The sequence below is a fragment of the Pseudochaenichthys georgianus genome, chromosome 6 (assembly GCF_902827115.2).
Source record: "Pseudochaenichthys georgianus chromosome 6, fPseGeo1.2, whole genome shotgun sequence".
NCBI lineage: Eukaryota > Metazoa > Chordata > Actinopteri > Perciformes > Channichthyidae > Pseudochaenichthys > Pseudochaenichthys georgianus.
Window position 1 is genome coordinate 12,622,836 of NC_047508.1, and position 21,494 is coordinate 12,644,329.

General features: G+C 41.4%; 1 protein-coding gene across 4 annotated transcripts in view; it reads left to right on the forward strand.

Moving 5' to 3' along the window:
• The window catches only part of siah1 (siah E3 ubiquitin protein ligase 1), a 58,082-nt gene that overhangs the window by 17,599 nt on the left and 18,989 nt on the right, over positions 1 to 21,494 (forward strand). For 2 of the 4 annotated variants that reach the window (XM_034085889.2, XM_034085890.2), the window contains exon 2: positions 13,881 to 13,937. In XM_034085889.2, the coding sequence (XP_033941780.1) occupies positions 13,928 to 13,937 (10 nt within the window). In that variant the 5' untranslated portion in view covers positions 13,881 to 13,927. Of the gene's footprint in view, positions 1 to 6,294; positions 7,566 to 13,880; positions 13,938 to 21,494 lie in introns of those variants that run through there. The other 2 variants (XM_034085886.2, XM_034085888.2) reach the window with 2 other exon arrangements.

A 21,494-nucleotide genomic window follows, 5' to 3' on the forward strand; every position in this document is an offset into this window, starting at 1 on the left:
AGGGAAAAATGGGAGAAACCTCAGGGAGAGCAACAGAGGAGGGATCCCTCTCCCAGGACGGACAGACGTGCAATAGATGCCGTGTGTAAATTGAAAAGATAATACATTTGCAACATAGGTAGTCCAAATGTTTGGAAATGCATGTGTGTATAATAGGAAGATGAATCCACGAGGATATCCATCCAGGACCACAGCCACGGCTCAAGATCCAGCGCTCGCGATCCAGGACACAGGACCGCAGGATCATCCATGACTCCGGATCACAGCGTATATAGACACTAGGGGTGTAACGGTACACGTACCCGTACCGAAATTATTCGGTACGGGCCCTTCGGTTCGGTACACGTGTGTACCGAACGAATATAACGTTAAACGTAAAAAATTGAGAACGTGAACAACTTCTTGGAAGTAATCTCAGGTGCTGCGTCGCAGCATTCAGAGTAATTTGCTCCCATTGTGTTCAACGCGTCATAGAGCGAGAAAGTCATTTCATTGGACGAGCTGGTCAGAGGGATGCGTTCAAGTGTAGTCAGTAATTTGAGGAACTGTCAAAATGGCGAACGCAGATAAAGTTGAGCTCGAAAATCCTCCAGCATCATTGAAGTCTCCGGTTTGGGAACATTTTGGTTTTGCAGTTACACAAGGATGACGGACAAAGACAGGTGGACCGAACCAAAGCTGTTTGTCGGCATTGTTCAACTAACATTGGTTACGCGGCTGGCAATACATCAAACTTGCACACTCATTTGAAAAGGCATCACCCGAACGTGAATATCACCGGTACCAAAAGACTGAAGTGCAAACCCAACTCCCGCTAGCATTTTAGCCTCCACCACTCGCAGAGAGTTCAGACCGAGACAAAGCTATTACAAACGGCAAATATCCTTATGTTGCCATGTTAGCAAAGCGCTACCTGGCTGTATCTGCTACTACCTCTGTCCCTAGCGAGAGGGTGTTCTCCACAGCAGGAGACATTGCTAGTGCCAGCAGATCTGCCCTTTCGGCAAGCAATGTGGACAAGTACATTGAAAATACAATGACAAGCAAGTCCTAATGTCAAACTGGCTGCTTAGGTACAGTACAGTTCAAATACAGATTATTTCAGTTCATCGAAAAGCTGCACCTTAAATGTTCATTTTATTTTATATTTATTTGAGTGAATATTCATAGTTTAATAATAATTAAAAACCCAAAACTAATAGTTTATGTTTTGTGAGTACTAGTACAGTAAAGTTCAAATACAGATTATTTCAGTTCATCGAAATGCTGCACCTTAATGTTTATTTTATTATATTTTGTATTTATTTGAGTGAATACATTATTCACAGTTTAATAATAATTTAAAAAAAATATGTTATGTTTTGTGATTTTTTTTCTGCTGAACCGAACCGTGACCTAAAAACCGAGGTACGTACCGAACCGAAATGTTTGTGAACCGTTACACCCCTAATAGACACCAAAAAGAAAGACATTTGGGGAAGCTGGGTTAATCGGAACATGAGAGTACACAGGTATAGACAGAGAGAAGGAAGAAGTAAGATGTCCCCCGACAAACTAAGCCTATATCAGCAAAACTAGGGGCTGAATCTAATCAGCCCTAACTATAAGCTTTATCAAAAAGGAAGGTCTTAAGCGCACTCTTAAAAACGGATAGGGTGTCTGCCGCCCGAACACAAACTGGAAGCTGATTCCACAAATGTGGAGCTTGATAAGAAAAGGCTCTGGCTCCCATTGTACATTTAGAGATTCTAGGAACAACCAACAACCCTGCATTCTTGGAACACAATGCCCTAGTAGGACAGTAGGGTATAATGAGTTATTTAAGGTAAGATGGCGCCTGCCCATTAAGGGCTTTGTAGGCGAGAAGAAGAATTTTAAATTCTATCCTGTGTTCTATAGGGAGCCAGTGTAAGGCAGCCAGAACAGGAGTAATGTGGTCCCTTTTCCTAACTCTGGTTAGTACACAAGCCGCAGCATTTTGAATCAGCTGAAGCGACTTGACTGACTTCTTGGTACTGCCTGATAATAAAGAGTTAACAATAATCCAGCCTAGAAGTAACAAATGCATGGACTAGTTTCTCTGCATCGTTTTGAGGCAAGATATGCCTGATTTTTGCAATGTTACGTAGATGGAAGTAGGCGGTCCTTGAAATTGATTTTATGTGGGCGTTAAAGGATAAATCCTGATCAAATATAACACCAAGATTCTTTATAGTCTCACTGGAGGCCAAATTAATGCCATCCATAGTTAATATAAACAAAAAACAATTTTTTTTTCTTTTGGTACCGGTGATATTCACGTTCGGGTGTTGCCTTTTCAAGAGTGTGCAAGTTTGATGTATTGCCAGCCGCGTAACCAATGTTAGTTGAACAATGCCGACAAACAGCTTTGGTTCGGTCCACCTGTCTTTGTCCGTCATCCTTGTACGTAACTGCAAAACCAAAATGTTCCCAAACCGGAGATTTCAATGATGCTGGAGGATTTTCGAGCTCAACTTTATCTGCGTTCGCCATTAATTTTCTACAGTTCCTCAAATTACTGACTACATTTGAGCGCATCCCTCTGACCAGCTCTCATAGAATGCCTCTCATCCAATGAAATGACTTGCTCCCTCTGACGCGTTGAACCCAATGTGAGCAAATGACTCTGAATGCTGCGACGCAGCACCTGAGATTACTTCCAAAAAGTTGTTCACGTTCTCAATTTTTTACGTTTAACGTTATATTCGTTCGGTACACTTAGGTACACACCTGTACCGAACCGAAGGGCCCGTACCGAATAATTTCGGTACGTGTACCGTTACACCCCTAATGGACATGCTTTTATTTTTGAAGGAGAGTTAGTGCTGTTGACAGGAAGTTGTTGTTGCTATGGAAACAACGTGACGGAGATTAACGGAGAAATAGTTATATCTACATATAAAGACGGAGAAAGTAAACTATAACGTGTATGGTTAAGTGGTGGCACCCCCCCGAAGAGGCACAAGCTCTTATGTTGATATTGGAGTTTTCAATAAATTCAATTTGGCCAAAAAAAACAAAACAAATATCCGAATAACGAAATTGAAACCCGAATAGTACTCCAACGAACGAATATTCGGGTACAGCCCTAAGCTCCACCCGCTGTGACGGACAGGTGAGCGGAGCAAAACACACACTAAGAGTTAGACCTAACTAGGGTTGCAAAATTCCGGGAATTTTCAAAGATGGACATTTTCCATGGGAATTTATGGGAATAAACTGGGAATTTTCTAAATTGAAGGTTGGCTCTTCATAGGGAACTTAAATATAGTTGGGGAAAGTATATTTTAGCATAATCCTGACTAAAACAAACGGATGCTATTCAAGTATATTTGAATATCCATGCCATTCCTCAATCACATGCACATAGCACACTGCTTACTGCATGGCTATTGAGAACACACCCCCTACAGGCACTGTGCATTCCTCCATCACATTTACAGATGATTTCTAGAAGACTGGATCACACTTTTGAGCCCAAAGGACAAGACAAATAAAGCCACACATTTGAGCCTGTGGACTACACAAAGTGACGTTTTGATGATATTATGGGATAATATATTTATTTAATTTTTCAAATATCCAAAAACACACCGTTTTTCTAGAACAGATTACAAATCGGCTGAAAATGGGACAAACAAGTGTCAACATGTGTGACGAAGGTGTTGCGCTGGGCTATATCATACAATTGAAAGTGAAACTTAAGCTCGCTTGCGGAGATATTCCCGCGAGAGTGCGGAAAACTTAAATTTATTTATTTCAAATATGGAATATTTCCAAAATTCCCCAGCTTAACCTCCCATGGAAATGTACCGGAAATGTTCCGCCCCTTTGCAACCCTAGCCCTAACACACTTAGCTATTTTATCTATCTCTGGAGTAAGCTAAACTAGTTATAAATATGTTTATTCTTCACTGTCGTTTTACGATATTTTTCCATGTCGGTTATTATGGTTATTTTTAGGGATTCTCCGATCGCCAATTTCGGGGCCGATCGCTGGAATCAGTATCGGCCGATACCGATCGCAGATCCGATCCAGTGGATTTAAACATCATGTTAAATCTTCGATTTAAAGTGATGTTTAAATCCAGTTAATGGGGCTCATTCACAGGAGTTTCCACAAACAACAATCAACTTAATTATTACATTTAATTTGTCCCTAAACATACAAATTCAATGTCTAACTCTTCCTGAACCCTCGCTCCAAGCTATATGTGAGGTCATCCCTGTGTTCTTCTCCTTTTCTTAGCACCTTGGTAACTGTTTGTTGTTATTGTCTGTTCTAGCAACTTGACTCATTATTTTTGACATTAAGGCGAGACACGGCAGGCAAAAACATCGTTTTTCAAGTACTGGTCAATTTTGAGATTTTGTGCAATTTTGATTCTATAACATGTTTTCTTTCAGGCTTTTGGAAGGAAAACGTACAAAATACACATTTTAAGTGTTTATTTTACTATAGTTTGTCTATTTGCGTCGATTTCTCCTAAAGTCACCAAAAGTTAGCATTCTAACGTAACATAAAGTACCGCGACCGCTGTGTGCACCATGTCAACAGAGATATCGTTGGAAAGCTGAGTCTCTCCTGCACAATCTCATCAGATCCAAATATGGTCATTTCCTTTGTATCAGCAACCAATCGTGAAAGTACAAAGGGGTCTTAAACCAAGAAACGAAATCTCATTGGCTGGTGTCAATTTCTGACAACGTGATTCGTTCAGATGCGTCACGTGGTGTGCTAAAACACTTCCTGGTTAGCTTTCCGCTAGACATTGAAATGGAAACTGAAAATGGCAAAAGAACGTTCACAGAGAAGAAGACAACAATTGTCACTTGCACGAAGCAAGGTTATACAAAAAACAAATGACCCCGAACATGAAATACCTTCACGGAGTGCGTCGATGCGCAAGTTATCATCCAAAGAACAGGAGGGTTTAGCTAGCGCCTCACAGCAATCTTTAAAGGTCGTTTTCTCAAAATGAGTTTTTTCTCCTACTCTAAGTTCGAAATGTCAACTTCAGAAGCACGTGGATACACCAAACCTTCCAGTTATATTCCTATCAATATTATGAAGGCTTTTACAGAAGTGTTTGTTCATATATCATTCATAGCCTGAAGTATACAACATTGTATACCTAAAAACATGGCGAAAATGGATATTTTAGGGCTGTTGACAGTATTTTCTGATTTATGGAGTGATAAAAAGAGATATCCAATATCCCTTCTGTAAAAGCCTTAGATACTAATATGACTACAAAATGAAACAAGAATTTTGAACCTGGCTGTATCCAAAGTTCAGATTTCGATTCCTGAAATGTGTTAAAATATGTGCATATTTAATGAGATAATAGTTAATTTGCATATTTAAACATGCTATTTCAGAAAACTTGTATTACAAAAAACAATTGCCTTATTGTAAGTATTTAACTGGATTTCTAGCTGATACCTTTAAGTTAAAAAAATTACCCTATTCACCTGCGGTGTTTCGCCTTAAGTACGAAACAGTCCATATACTCAACCCCTCTGAGCAGTTATTACAGGCTCTGTGTGTGTGTGTGTGTGTGTGTGTGTGTGTGTGTGTGTGTGTGTGTGTGTGTGTGTGTGTGTGTGTGTGTGTGTGTGTGTGTGTGTGTGTGTGTGTGTGTGTGTGTGTGTGTGTGTGTGTGTGTGTGTGTGTGTGTGTGTGTGTGTGTGTGTGTGTGTGTGTGTGTGTGTGTGTGTGTGTGTGTGTGTGTGTGTGTGTGTGTGTGTGTGTGTGTGTGTGTGTGTGTGTGTGTGTGTGTGTGTGTGTGTGTGTGTGTGTGTGTGTGTGTGTGTGTGTGTGTGTGTGTGTGTGTGTGTGTGTGTGTGTGTGTGTGTGTGTGTGTGTGTGTGTGTGTGTGTGTGTGTGTGTGTGTGTGTGTGTGTGTGTGTGTGTGTGTGTGTGTGTGTGTGTGTGTGTGTGTGTGTGTGTGTGTGTGTGTGTGTGTGTGTGTGTGTGTGTGTGTGTGTGTGTGTGTGTGTGTGTGTGTGTGTGTGTCACGTGCAAATGTATAATTTTGCAAAAGCCTGAACTTGGTTGTAAAACACACTCACAGGATGGAATGCAAAGAAAAGGCAGGGAGAAAGTCAGGTATGGTGTCAACGAGGGCAGCTGCTGGTGCAGCCTCCAGCCAGACGAGGCTGAAATATGAGACTTGCAGAACCACAGCATCGAGCGGAGGGAAGGAAGGAGGGAGGGAGGGGGCAGAGAGAAAAGAACACAAGTGGGAGAAAGGGAGAGAATGTCCGACAGGGAGAAAGAAGGCAAAATATGCAGGCTCTAGGCAAAGCGAGAGAGACTAGGGGCAGAGAGGAAAATGGAGAGTTACTGACATGTAAGATAAAGTGTAGCGGGGCAGAAACAATTTGTAAAAAATCGATTGAAAGTCTGGTTGAAAGAGAAATGATGTGTCGTGGACAAGAAGAAGTTATGTGTTAGGTTAGGAAGCCGCCAAGAGAAAGGAAAGGGGGGGGTGTGTGAGCATGCTCTGTTTGGACTGACATTGGATGCCGGCTTAGCTGCTCTCTGTCTTGCACAGAAACACACCCAGCAGCAGTGACACCTACCACACTCCAGGGGACAGAAAGAACATGGTCTGAATAAAAGAACACGGCAGAAAAAAGTCAGAGGGAGAGTTACTTTGTTTGGGACTTTCCCTCCTTTTCTTCTCTCGTAAGCTACATCCCTCTTCCACCGGGAAAGCAAGAGAGAGCAGGGTTTGTTTTTCCTCTCAAAAGGATTATTCTTCCAGCAGCTCCTTTTACAACATCAAATATTGGTTTTTCACAGAAACCAAGCCTTCCTTCTCCGTGGGAATTGTGCTTTTGGAAAATGGTTTTGGAAGAGGACAGGTCTTGTTAAGAGCTGCGGGGGTGCAACGCAAAACAGTCCCTGAAGAGCAACAAAGGTGGAACTTTGTGAAAGGATAATTATCCAGTGTTGGAGACGCTCTACGGTGTTTTGGCTAAACTCTCATGTTTCCTTTAGTTCCTAGTGGCGGATTGGGAGGAGCACTGACGGACTGTTGACTCAATTTACAAGGTTTCAGTTTAACAGGAAGCAAATCAGTGAGTCTGCAGCAAAAGCTACGAGAAACCCACTTTAGCTTTTCCTTCTTAATTTGGCTCCCAGTTTGTCCTGAAAAGCCGGTCTAGTGGATTCCTGTTTTTTTCTCTCTAGGTATTCAGGTTCACCATTTGCCCTTGTCTGGACACAGCCCTTGTTCTTTCATCACAGCTCTCCCTGGACCCTCATGAGCGCATGCTTCCTAAACGTTGGACTAGAAGGAAGAAATGTGATCCTCTGTGTTGTGGTGTGTTTTGGGATGCTACGGCAACAGTGCTGTTTCCATGGAAAAGGCCAGAGAAATATGGAGTCGAGGGGCTGCGTGAGCGCTCTACCCCTATGTCTCTGGTCCAAGTGAAATCAAAGCCAGCTAGCGTAGCCCTGCAAGCTCCGCCCTGGAATTCCTTGTTCAGACTCTTCTCATGTGTAGCCACAAGGAGCGTGCACAGGACTAAAGGTGAATGAGCTTTTCAAAAGATAATCACATGAAAGGCCAACTCGCTTTTGGAAACATTTGCACCTTTTCTCCTCATTAGCCCAATGTGTTACATGTAGCTGTCCTTGTAGCCTCGAAGCTGGAGCCTAAGTGTTGTAAAACGTCCATAAATTCCTTTGCTCAGCCCGGCTTTGTCAGGTCCATATATTGACACGGTGTCTTCAGGCAGCAGTTTTGAAAGAATGTATGCAACATTGCGTACAGAAGAGTACAGAAGAGTTTTGAATGAGTCTGCCATTTGTGTTCATGGTAAATTATATTTAGTGGTGTGTATGAACACTGTACAATGTGTGTGTGTGTGTGTGTGTGTGTGTGTGTGTGTGTGTGTGTGTGTGTGTGTGTGTGTGTGTGAGAGTGTGAGAGGGAGAAAAGAGGGGGTTTTGAGTTGAGAACAGAGAAAGGCATGTTTGTGTTGAAGCCTGGCTTGTTTTCTGCCTCCCCCTCTGCTCGTGCTCTGTTTATCTGCCTCCTGTCTCAATATCTCATCTTCTTCCATGTCCTCTTAACTGTAGCTTTATCCCCCCCCCCCCCCAGAATCCATCCTTCCTTGTTTATTTTCCTTTCTATTATATTCTCACCTTTCTCGGCTTCTTTGTCAAGTCAGCAGTCTTAGTATCTCTGAATATTTGCCTCTTCCATTTTTCATCTGTCTGTTGTGCTGGTAGCAGTCTTTTTATAGCATGTGAATGTTTATGTTTTTTGTCTCGGGCAAGTTGGCGCTCGCTGCCGATTGACTTAAAGTAAACCTTAAAGCATTTTGGATTAGTGCTTTGTTTAGATTAAGTAGAGTCAGACCTTGCCCTACACTCTCCCTGGGGGTCTGTCTCTGCTGTGAAAGAGAAAACCACAAACACTTTGCGCATTGAAATAAGTGAGATTCCCTCTTCTGAAATAGTGAAGCTTTGTGGAAAGAAGGATCTTTGTTAATGTTTCATAAGCGGAAATGTAGATGCATTAAAAGCCTCCGGAAGGATGCTTTAATGTGTTCTGATCCATTAGCCCGGCTCTGTTTACATGCACTTCATAGTCTGATTTTGAAATTACGATGTTTATGTGGGTTTACACAATGCATTCGCATTAACATGACGAATGTATTCAAGAGTTTATCTGATGCTCAGTGGAAACCTTTTGTAATAGCACATCTGTATTTTCCTTGACAGTGTTTGTCTGTTGAGCTGCAGTGGAGTATAGTAACCAAAAAAAGTACCGTATATATTAGGGCTGTATCCGAATATTAGTTCGTTGGAGTGCTATTCGGGTTTCAATTTCGTTATTCGTTTTGTTTTGTTTTTTTCCCCGTTTTTTTTTTCTTCAAATTGATTTATTGAAATCTCCAATATCAATGTAAGAGCTTGTGCCTCTTCGGGAGGTGCTAACACTTAACCATACACTTTATCGTTTACTTTCTCCGTCTTTATGTGTTCTCCGTTAATCTCCGTCACATTGTTTCCATAGCAACAACAACTTCCTGTCAACAGCGCTAACTCTCCTTCAAAATAAAAGCACGTCCATAAAAAATAGGAAGCCAAGCCAAATTACACTTAAGACATATACAACTGCAATGAAAGTAACAAACGCAATGCAATATCCTTTTCAATTTCAAAGAACACAAATTGGGTTGTATACAGTAACAAATAACTATGAAACAACAATACTGTAGAATAACAAAATGAATGCCGTGAATAAACCGAAATACACGTGTTGAAGCGGTTCGCTGCAGATTTCTACGATTATCCAAAGTTAATGTAAACTTGAATAATGTACTTAATTTGAATGTAATAATTATGTTGGTTGTTGTTTGTGGAAGCACCAGTGAATGAGCCCCATTAACTGAGTTTTAAACATCACTTTAAATGGAAGATCCCCACCCACGCGATCGGATCGGATTGGCCGATACTGATTCCAGCGATCGCCCCCAAAATTCACGGCATTCATTTTGTTATTCTACAGTATTGTTGTCGGAGCATCCCTAATGATTAACTCTCAAATAGCATTCAATTGAATTTCTGCTAGCACGCAGAGTTTCCCCTATATATAAATGGTGGCGGTGCAGCCAAATGCACATAATACTGTCTCATGACAATATCTGCTTGGTGTAATGGCAGCTATGTGTTAAAAAGGGACAGTTTGAAACTAAATGTATTAGTAAAAAGAGTCCAGCAGCTGTTCACTCACATCTGGAAAGCAATGCATCAGCATATTATGATCATAAGTCCATAATTAGGGGTGGGCGATATTGAAAAATATAATATCACGATATTTTTCAAGCAGTATCACGATAGACGATATTTATCACGATATTTTTTCATGTCGGTTATTATGGTTATTTTTAGGGATTCTCCGATCGCCAATTTCGGGGCCGATCGCTGGTATCAGTATTGGCCGATACCATCGCCGATCCGATCGAGTGGGCGGGGCCTAAATGGAAGATTTAAACATCACGTTAAATCTTCCATTTAAAGTGATGTTTAAATCCAGTTAATGGGGCTCATTCACTGGAGCTTCCACAATCAACAATCAACTTAATTATTACATTCAAATGATGTACATTATTCAAGTTTACATTCACTTTGGAGAATAACACAGGAGAAATTAGCGGAAGCGCTCTCTTTTCCTCTCTCTCTCCCTCTCTCTCTCCTGACAGCCTGTCAGTATCTCATGCAGCTCACTGATCCAGTAATGAGTGACCCGACAGTGAAGAATAAATATATTTATAATAACTAGTTTAGCTTGTTCCAGAGGTAGATAAAATAGCTAAGTGTGTTAGGTCCAGTGTTGTGCTAGTTACTGAAAACCAGTAACTAGTTACCATTACGTTACTTTACTGATTACTTACACCAAAAAGTAATGCGTTACTTTTCACAGTAACGTTTTAGTTACTTAAAAAAAGGGCTCCCATTATATTAATGCCCTTATAGCCTTCATTTCAGTACTGTTATTGCATTGGAGAATAATACAATCTGTTGATGAACTTGACATGCATTATATGCAATCTGGAAAGCATCGATATTAGCTGGCTTTACATTTTTGTATATTCTTTCTCCAGGTAGTTGGAAAAAGTTTTCCGTTTCATATGCCGTGTGCCGCCCGGACATGGTATCATGCTAACTAGCTCCCTGAAAGCGGATGACTCCACTGTAGCAATAGCCTGCATGTGTTCTACAACATACCGTGCAATAGCTTTATGGACTTTTCCCTGGCTAGCAGTCCCTTGGTTAAAATCCAGCCGCTGTTGCTTAGGTGCAGGTGGAGGTGGAGTGGTGTCGGCTGAGTCTCTGTGGTCTTAGCTACTAGCTTTGTCCCAGCATGTTGTTTTTGCAGATGTTTTAAGAGATTTGAATGACTGGTTTGGGCAGTAGATAGGCTCTTTGACCCGCCAGGACACAACTTACATTTAACTAAAACGTTCTTTTCTTTGTGCTCGACAAAAGTGAAATAGTGAGAATATCTCCAGGTGGAGAAACTAGACTTGAGCTCCGCCGCCGCCATGATAGTCTTGTTCGTAAACAACACAAACACGCCCACTGCCCATCTCCGCATGTGACACAGGAAGTATTTAAGTACATTTACTCAAGTACTGTACTTAACTACAGTTCTCATCTCTGTTCACCTGGCTGTTGACTATATAAAAAAACTAACGCAGTAACGCACCATGTAGTAACGGTAACTGAGTTACTGAATTTAAAAAGTAATGCGTTAGAATACTAGTTACTGCCAAAAATAACGGCGTTACAGTGTTGGGACTAACGCGTTACTTTGTAACGCGTTACTTTGTAACGCGTTACTTTGTAACGCGTTACTTTGTAACGCGTTACTTTGTAACGCGTTACTTTGTAACGCGTTACTTTGTAACGCGTTACTTTGTAACGCGTTACTTTGTAACGCGTTAGTCCCAACACTGGTTAGGTCTAACTCTTGTGTGTTTCGTTCCGCTCACCGGTCCGGCGGGCGGAGCTGCAGGATTTCTGCTTCACACACGTTGCATACCGCTATTTTACTGTCTTTTTCGGACATCTTAAAATAATGCCAGACCGGTGAAGCCATTTTGGCGAGCTAGTTTTGCCGCACACAGAGAAAAGTGTCATGTATTTTACGTCATGCGATCGGCTCTCGCGATCGGCATGTTTAGAGAGCACCAATCGATCGGTAGAGAGTGAGTATCGGCCGATCTTGATCGGTGACCGATCGATCGGAGCATCCCTAATTATTTTTCAAGTTACTTAACAGTACAAGCACCTACAAGGTAACACAAACTAAAATAACAAGGAGTAACAGACCAAAATACCATTTCAAGCTGGTTTTAATTCTGCAATGAATCCCTGAATGAACAATTCAACAGGAATTTTGATATGGCTTCCTCAGTGTTCAAGTAGGTAGGCCTACACCCTACACAACAAACGTTAAAGGGGAAAGGAAACACCAATTACAGTTATAATATTCCGGTAGTTTATTCATTTTACAATGGATATTGATCGTAATATTTATTGTATATGATATTACTCGCCAAAAGAAAATTAATTATCCGCCGGCCGGGTGGGGAATTCCGGGACCAGGCCGCCGCCATTAGGGGAGTCCCAAATGGTGACGTCACTGGCTGTATTTTCGCTCCACCGGAAGTCAACACAACGTAGCAGATATGGCAGCGATGGAGGAATTTTGCAATGAGATCGACGTTTTGAACGATGAATTTGACTATTCGTCGGGAGATGACATTGATGTGGAAGCATCTACAGTTACCAGGCATCCCATGGCCTATGCTTATGAACCGATTCGGTCGAATAGAGTGGCATACGATCCGGAATAAAAAAATTAAAAAAACACAATGCTAACAGTGAGCCTCTGAATTAGCCCCGAGCGAAAATGCTAACCTATTACTGCACCGAAAATCACTCCTAGCTCCCTTATTACTTATCCTAGCCGCACATCCAACACATCGTTTATGATCGCAAGGAGACACAGAATCTAACGGTGCCCACCTCAACACTGAAAGATACAAACTCGCGAGGTTATCCACAAAAACGTACATCAAAACAAGTGGCGCTAGGTACTAACATACGCCAGGCTAACGGCTTACCTTCCTCATTGTCTGGTCTAAACTGGTCTTCAATGGCATTACAACGATAAAAACGATGTAGTTAATCCATAGGTTAATATCCAATGGGGCTGTGTCCCCTTTGAAATGTTCTGATAATCTATAAGCAATACAACTGCAATTCCGTTATCTGTCCGCTCTGTGCTCCGTGCGCTCTGGGTCCTGCAATACCATCCATCAATAGCAATAGGCTACTAGCCTTTTTAGGGCTGTTTTTGACAGATGAGCGTGTGTATGCCAGTTTAATTAGTTGAGCTATAGAACACCCCCAATTCTCTATTGTGCGTCATAATAATAGCTACCATTTAGTTTGGACGCGATTGCGTTAATTAATAAGGTCACATTGTGTCAGTAAATACATGTGTGAGCTAGTAATCTGGTAGTGCTGCAATATTTACCTCTCTCTCGGCAGCTGAAGCAACTCGTTTGGTGGCTCGAACTTCACGTTTGAAAATCAATTATTTTTCGGGGCTTCACGGCCAGACCGAGGGGCAATGACGGCATGGCCGCCGTGAAAATCCTACCCTGGTGCACTATCACGATAGATATGATATCTATATATCTATCTCTGAAATTGTTTGTAAAGCACTTTGAATTGCCTTGTGTTGAAAAGTGCTATATAAATTGCCTTGCCTTGAAAAGGCATATCGTGGAGACCTAATATCGTCTCGACGATATATATATAGTCATATCGCCCACCCCTAATTAGGGGCCACACTTTTAACTTCTGTATTAAGCTTATCTACTTTATAAAATATTAATAAACCAGTGTGGAGCAAACATACGGCAAAGTAGGAATCAATGATTTTCAGTAGTCTAGTCTAATGTACATTGCATTAGAAATGCAGCACTGTAAGTGGCTTAAATGGCTGGAAGGAGAGTTGCTGAGAAGTGCAGAATACAGGCAGTGCCTTTCCTCCTCCGATAGCCTGATGGCACAGCAAAGATGGAACCCATAAACATGAGACTGTCATGGTGTAAATAAGATCTGCTTCATGTGATACGCTGTCAGAAATGACAGAGCCAGGCCTTCAGTCTGTGGTAAACATCTGTGACCTCATGCTTGTTGTAAACGTATAGTGGTGGAGTAATTGTTTGGCATAATTTCCAGACAGTATTTTTTAACTTTTATCCTCTAAATCATGTTTGTTTACCCTCTGTTTCTCCCTCCTCTCTCTTTTCAGAGGTCCCCAAATTTCAAGAGAAGACGACCGCCTTATTTGGAAATCTTATGGACGAAGGTTGGTATTTGTTTCTGTTTGGGATTTTTCATTATGTCTCTTTGTCCTACACAAGAAGCTTTCCGAGTATCCCCCAAAAGTCTAAAAAGGCATTTTTCATCAATCATTCAAAAATGTTGGCCTTACTTGGTATTGTGATCAAAAATGTGATCAATCATTCTTTCAAAAGTCTGCCTAAAGCTGTAACCTGGTTTTATTACAGTCTGGTTTTTTTTTTAAACCAGATTTCAAGTTTGTTCCTTTCGACCAAGATAAAGCACCATTTACTTTTTCTAACACATAGAGATGTTTATCTCTTCTAATACCTTTTTAGTTTCAAGGCTTTTATTGTCATTCGTACATAGCTACAGTGTAGTTATGTCGATGAACATCTTAGGTCATAGGCTCCTCCAACGGTGCAACACAATAAAACAGATCAAATAGTGCAAGTTTGCCTCTATGTAAAGAAATGCTGTATTAACACACTTTTAAACCCAAAATAGTTGTTACTTTCCCTTTTTACCATGATGTTGCACTCTGAACACAGGACTTTGTGCCCAGTCATTGTTTGCGTCTGCTCTTCTTTCTGTCATCCTCCTTCCTTCTTCCCCCTCGACACAAAGCAGTGTGCTGTCTGCGCTGACTCACTCTTTCTGTCTCCTCTGAGAGAATAGGGGGGGTGAAAACATGAGCTCACACACCTTTTTGTTGTACCTTTTTTCTTGAATGTGTAATGTTGTTACAAAGGCTCTCTGGAGAGGTATTATCCCTAATGAGCTGCTGGTTCTCGTAACTGTAAATCCAGCCTGTAAAAGCCTTTCCAAGCCACCTGCTTACAACAAAACGGCGGTGAGGCTTGCTTGTATGTACTTTTTTTTTTGTCTTTATCTTGGCAGTGTCACTTCCTACCCCCAATGTTTATCCCCCCTACTGGCTCTCTTTAGCTGGGCTTGTTGCTATTTGTTGTAGCCTTACGTGCTGTTAGCTAACACAGATGGGCGAGATTTGTATCTAAATGAACTTTCTTAGTTAACTAAGAAAACAATCCATCATGTCCTTTTCAAAGTGGATGAAATATGTTTTAATGTTCTTGCCATTACACCATCACAAGTTCTTCATTTGGAGGCGTTTGCGTGCCCAGAGACCCAAAGTGTGTGTGCGTGTAGTTGAGCCAATCAGAAGCAATGTGTTAATCACATCAATCACAACTGAGCTGGCATTTTCTGGCACCAGTGAGAATGTGTGAATGGTAAGCTCGCTTCAGAATTCCTATCATATGTTGTAATATCAGCTTCGAACAGATGAAACACCTCATGGTTGAATTAAAATTGTGTGTGTCGGTTTAAAGGAATGGTATGCTCACGACACTCATTTTCAAATAATTATGATCCGATAAAACAGACCAGTCTCTGCCAGTCTTTCTTTTTTTTTTTTTAATCCGATGACATTATCAGTGATTTTAAACTGATTATATACCGAAATAACATCAACACAGTGGGCGCCGCCATTTTCCGGACGTGACGTAATCCATGCGTTTGGTTTTCGAAGACACGTTGATCTCCATGTTATTTACTGTAGTTTCTCTATTCAAATATGCCTCACTGTATCGCGAAATATTGCCACAATTCTGATAGGAACAATCCACGGAATGCTTAGTTCCATCTGTTGCCAAAAGGTAAGCGTAAGAAGTACATTCAGAGGCAGTGGCTAGCGAAATGTGGCCGGCCCGAACCGAAAGATTCACAGGCTCATGTATGCAGCGAACATTTCAAATTTCCGGACGACTACTCTGAGAGTATGATAAAACATAACATGGGATTTATGGAACAACCATTACTTAATGGAGATGCAGTACCATCGGTCTTTCTGGTGTCATCACCGACCAGGACACCAGTTCGGCCAGTAGAGAAATCGCCCTCTGCAAGTGTGAAGCGACGGAGGAGCAGAAGTAGTGCTCGGAGTAAGAATAAGGTATGTTATAGCGCATTTCCATTGCAGCGGCTAGCCCCGTTTTAACGTCCAGGCCAGGACAGTTTTTGGTGGCCTTTCCATATAGCGTAGTACCGGCTAGTGTGTATTTTCCCCCAGTTTTTTCCGGCCCCATAAAATCGTGATTCTATGGCCAGGGACAACGAAGCTGAGTATGCTAAGGGAGGGAATCGCTAGCAAGGGTGGTACTACATGCATACATATAGTATCTTATATCATCTTCCTATTATACACACATGCATTTCCAAACATCTGGAATACCTATGTTGCAAATGTATTATCTCTTCAATTTACACACGGCATCTATTGCACGTCTGTCCGTCCTGGGAGAGGGATCCCTCCTCTGTTGCTCTCCCTGAGGTTTCTCCCATGTTCCCTTTAAACTGTGGGTTTTCTTCGGAAGTTGTTCCTTGTACGATGTGAGGGTCTACGGACAGAGGGTGTCGTATTGTCATACTGATAAAACATCAAAACTTCTTCCTCTGCTGACGAGTCCGAACTCAAATATTCAGCTATGTTTCCGTGTGTTGACAAAGTGAACGCATGGATGACGTCACGACCATCACGTGACTACTGAAAATGGCAAAAATGGCGGCGGCCAGACGGAATATAAAGGTTTTGATAAAAAAGAGCTATAAAATCATTATTTACCGGGGAATATCGCTGATTTCTTCAGGGTATGGTTTAAACATAATGTTTCACTAAATACTGAAGTTTTGATTAATTATCTAATGAGTGGACCATTCCTTTAAACGTTTCTCAACCGTGAGACTACAAAACTTGCCCCCCTTTTATGGCCTCCTGGTTGAGGTCCAGTGTGTTTCAGTAGGGAATTTTTAGCCTGACAGTAATTCTGTTGTCCAGCACAGTCATTTGTATCAACTGTACTTTTGCCTGATTAAGACAGAGAATTAATCAGATTTTTGTTAAAAATAACTATTATCATGCTTCCAGCCGGACACACATCTCTCTGACGTCACGCCTGACACAACATGGCCCTGCAGTGTTTCACACGCGCACACACAGCTGGCAGTTGTGACAGAATAGTGGAGTCCCCATCAAGGCTTGTTTAACATAGTTTAACATGTTCTCCTTCTTAATAACTGACTTTTTATAAAATAGAGAAGCTAAATGGGAAAAATTCCTACCGATATCCAACCCTAGGTATCCAATCCTTAGCTGTTAGAATACAGCATTTTCAATAACACTTCCTCAAGAGCGAAATCCAACGTCTGGGAGGCTTTTGGTGTCATCCTAGATGGAGAAAATAACCAACATCCCACGCTTTTTGAGACAAATATGCAACTGCATGTGTTAATAATCGCACGTTTTCACTGCTCATAGGCTATGTGGGTTCGGGTCGGGTTGCGGATCTTGTGCCGACGGGTCGGGTTGCGGAACTAATTGGCAATATGTGCGGGTACCGGGCGGTTTCGGTATTGCACGTCGCTGGTGCGGGGCGGGAGGGGATCTTGAAAATCAGACCCGTGCAGGACTCTGGTGCAAGGCTGTGAAGACATGCAGCCACTCTCCCAGTCATTTCTAAGTCTCTAACGCACTACCTGTAACGATTTAAAGAGAAGGGGTTTAGCCCCAATGTTAGCAAAAAGCTCAAACTTAATTAAGGTGGACTGACCGCTGAGGTGGATCAGCTATTCTCATTTAAGTGACAAGACTCATTGAGTTTCACAGTTGTTTAATAAAAAAGATCTGATTTTTGGTTAACAGTTAAATATTAACTCCCGTTGTTGTAAACTTTGACATGAATACCATGCCTCACCCCTTGAGACCTGGAACTGGACTGTATGTCCACATACCAATACATACATGCCTCATAAGCCACCCATCTACAGTAAATGACTCTTTGCCACCATTTTGGATGATAGCATTGTCTCAAGTGAGTGACCGCCTGTACCAAAGCTCAGTTTAATTTATTATTATCTGGCGTGCTAGCCGACTGTGACCATGGCCTTGGCCTGGCTGAATGTCCTGAGCTAATTTGGTCCCACTGCTCTTAGTTCTGCTGCTGCTAGCATGCTAGCCGGCTAAGAAGTGCTATTTATAGCCGATAAGGCATTATCTCCACCACAGCAGATGTGTTTACAAGCCGGCAGACACAGTTGCATCTAGCCAACACTGTCCCTCATTATGTCCAGTTTTTAACCTCTGCAGTTTGCATGTGTGCGTGCGCAGAGACTTTACCCCGACAGATGCACTGACAGAGGTGGTCTGCCAACTACCAAGCCGGATGTAAAAGGGAAGCGTATTCAGGTCGTGAACACGTCATTTAAAAGCAGCAAATTTCATTTCACATTAATTGTTTTTGGGCCAACCTGAAACCCTGTGGGAGAATATTTTGTATATTATTTAGAATATGAAGTAAATCAGTATTCTCAGTCCTAAACATAGCTTAACTCAGTGATGTGATAAGCTACTTTCATACACTAAAAACAAATATTGCTTGCACCAGTGCGGAAAATGGCAGAATATAAATATTTTACATTAAAGGCACTACTGCGGATTATTCCTGTAATAATCATTTGGCCACAATGTAACATGCTGAGCACACAGAGTTTAGGAAGTAACACCTCCAGATCATTTTGAGCCTTGACTGTGGTTATGTAGCATACAGAAGTGACCCATATAAGGAAGAGCTGTAGGATGATTTAATTTATGAAACAAGTGGGAAACAAAACTCAGCTTTGCATAGATTTACTAAAATGGTCAGATGTTTATTATCATCATCATCAAATTGTCAAAAATAGGTCAAAGGAAAAAAGTAGGACTAAAGTGCTGCATAAACAACATAATCCCTAACACTCATGCAAAAACAACTTTCAATGTTCCTTATATCAGCAACATCTTTTATTAACACTGTTAATGTTAAATGGGCTGCTAATAGTCCAGCCATCACTAAAGCTTTGGCAACATTGAGGGTGTACATTCCCCAGTACTGTCTGTGTACATATTGCTGCGTTGTCTCACCCTCTGATTGTCTTTTGTCTTCGCCTCCCACACATACTATCCTCTCCCCTCTGTGTTCTGGATCTCCCTGTGCTGCATCTGTCTTTGGGTAGGGCTAAAAAAAGGATGAGCTAGGCCAGATAGCGGAGTATTTGGGGACACAGGCGTGCACAGTCATACCACCTACACCCTTTACTGCCAAGAGAAGAAATGTCATGTGACACCCCTTCAATCATCCTGCCCTTTCCTCCCTTTTTATCTCCTCACTGCCACTCTTTGCCTATTTGTTCCCTTTCCTCACATCCTCCATTGTACTCTTAACTCATTTTTACATGTTCCTATTAAGTTTTCGTTGTTACTGTCCACATCTTCGCCACTTACTAGGGGTGTAACGGTTCATAAACATTTCGGTTCGGTACGTACCTCGGTTTTTAAGTCACGGTACGTTTTCGGTACAGCAGGAAAAATTATCACAAAACACAACTTTTTTTTTTTTTAATTATTATTAAACTGAATAATGTATTCACTCAAATAAATACAAAATATAATAAAATAAACATTAAGGTGCAGCATTTCGATGAACTGAAGTAATCTGTATTTGAACTTTACTGTTCTAGTACTCTCAAAACATAAACTATTAGTTTTGGGTTTTTAATTATTATTAAACTATGAATATTCACTCAAAAAGATATATAATAAAATAAACATTAAGGTGCAGCTTTTCGATGAACTGAAATAATCTGTATTTTAACTGTACTGTACTAGCACCTAAGCAGCCAGCTTGACATTATGACTTGCTTGTCATTGTATTTTGTTTGTTGTTTTAAAGAAAGATGAACTTGTCCACATTGCTCGCCGAAAGGGCAGATCAGCTGGCACTAACAATGTCTCCTGCTGTGGAGAACACCCTCTCGCTAGGGACAGAGGTAGCAGATACAGCCAGGTAGCGCTTTGCTAACATGGCAACATAAGGATATTTGCCGTTTGTAATAGCTTTGGCTCGGTCTGAAGTTTTTGCGAGTGGTGGAGGCTAAAATGCTAGCGGGAGTTGGGTTTGCACTTCAGTCTTTTGGTACCGGTGATATTCACGTTCGGGTGATGCCTTTTCAAATGAGTGTGCAAGTTTGATGTATTGCCAGCCGCGTAACCAATGTTAGTTGAACAATGCCGACAAACAGCTTTGGTTCGGTCCACCTGTCTTTGTCCGTCATCCTTGTACGTAACTGCGAAACCAAAATGTTCCCAAACCGGAGACTTCAATGATGCTGGAGGATTTTTGAGCTCAACTTTATCTGCGTTCGCCATTTCGACAGTTCCTCAAATTACCGACTACATTTGAACGCATCCCTCTGACCAGCTCGTCCAATGAATTGACTTGATCGCTCTATGCGTTCAACCCAATGTGAGCAAATTACTCTGAATGCTGCGACGCAGCACCTGAGATTACTTCCAAGAAGTTGTTCACGTTCTCAATTTTTTACGTTTAACGTTATATTCGTTCGGTACACACGTGTACCGAACCGAAGGGCCCGTACCGAATAATTTCGGTTACACCCCTACCACTTACCCTGCATTGGTTTACACTACGCAGACTCATTCCCTCTCTCCTGCTGCCCCTCTTCCTTAGCACACACCTATTGTCCTGCCCATCATTTTGACTCCGCTCCTATCTACCCCTCTCCTTTTCTCTGCTCCACAGGCCATCCCATACTTAACCACAAACCTGTTACCAGCAGTAGCGACTGGTCATTAGGGGCAGGCACAGCCCCACCTAGTGTCAGCAGAAAGTATTAAAAATAATGATTACAAAAAAATGAAAAAATAAATAAAGAAATATATAAAATATATTTTAAGATCATGTTTAATCATCTGATTCGTCTGTACATTGCTGTTTTAGTATGTGTTCTTCTAATTAGTGTCTACAGTGTGTGCCTATTGAGCTGTTTAGAGCAGGGGTGGGGAACCGTTTTCCTCTCAAGGGCCATTTCAATTTTTACAATATCCTCAGAGGGCCGTACAAGTTATTGACCTCTGCTTAAAAAAACTAAAATCACAGCCCATTCATTTAATTATGTGCAAAGAAAAAGCAACCTCTTAATCCAGATATCTCACCATGACTTGCGTATGCAGGCACATGCACGGTGTGGCGTGACCACCAAAACAGAAAGATATGGACACAACATGTGTACAAAATGTATTTAGTTTCTTAGCCATGTGAACATGATTTAAGTGGGGGGGGGGGGAAGCATCAATCTGGTGCACTTTGAGAGCAAAATTAGGAGATCTATGGATACATCTCTCAACACTCATATGAAACAGAACTGGAATCAGATTTATTTTTCTTTATGAATATTTTACAAATCGCTCTCCTTTCAAACTGTGTTCTTCTTTATTAATAACAACTTTTTTTTACTGTCATATAGTATTTTATACCTGTTTACTTTATTCTCTTATTTTTGTATAACTATAATGATCATATAAAGATGTGCCTTTACCTCACTGGTTTTAGAAAAAAAAGCTTCTTATATTCGTTAGCATAGCTAGCTAACCAGATGCTAATAACAACAAAGCTATTGACTGTATGACAGATGAGCAGATCGCCACTGGGCTTTCAGCTAAAGACAC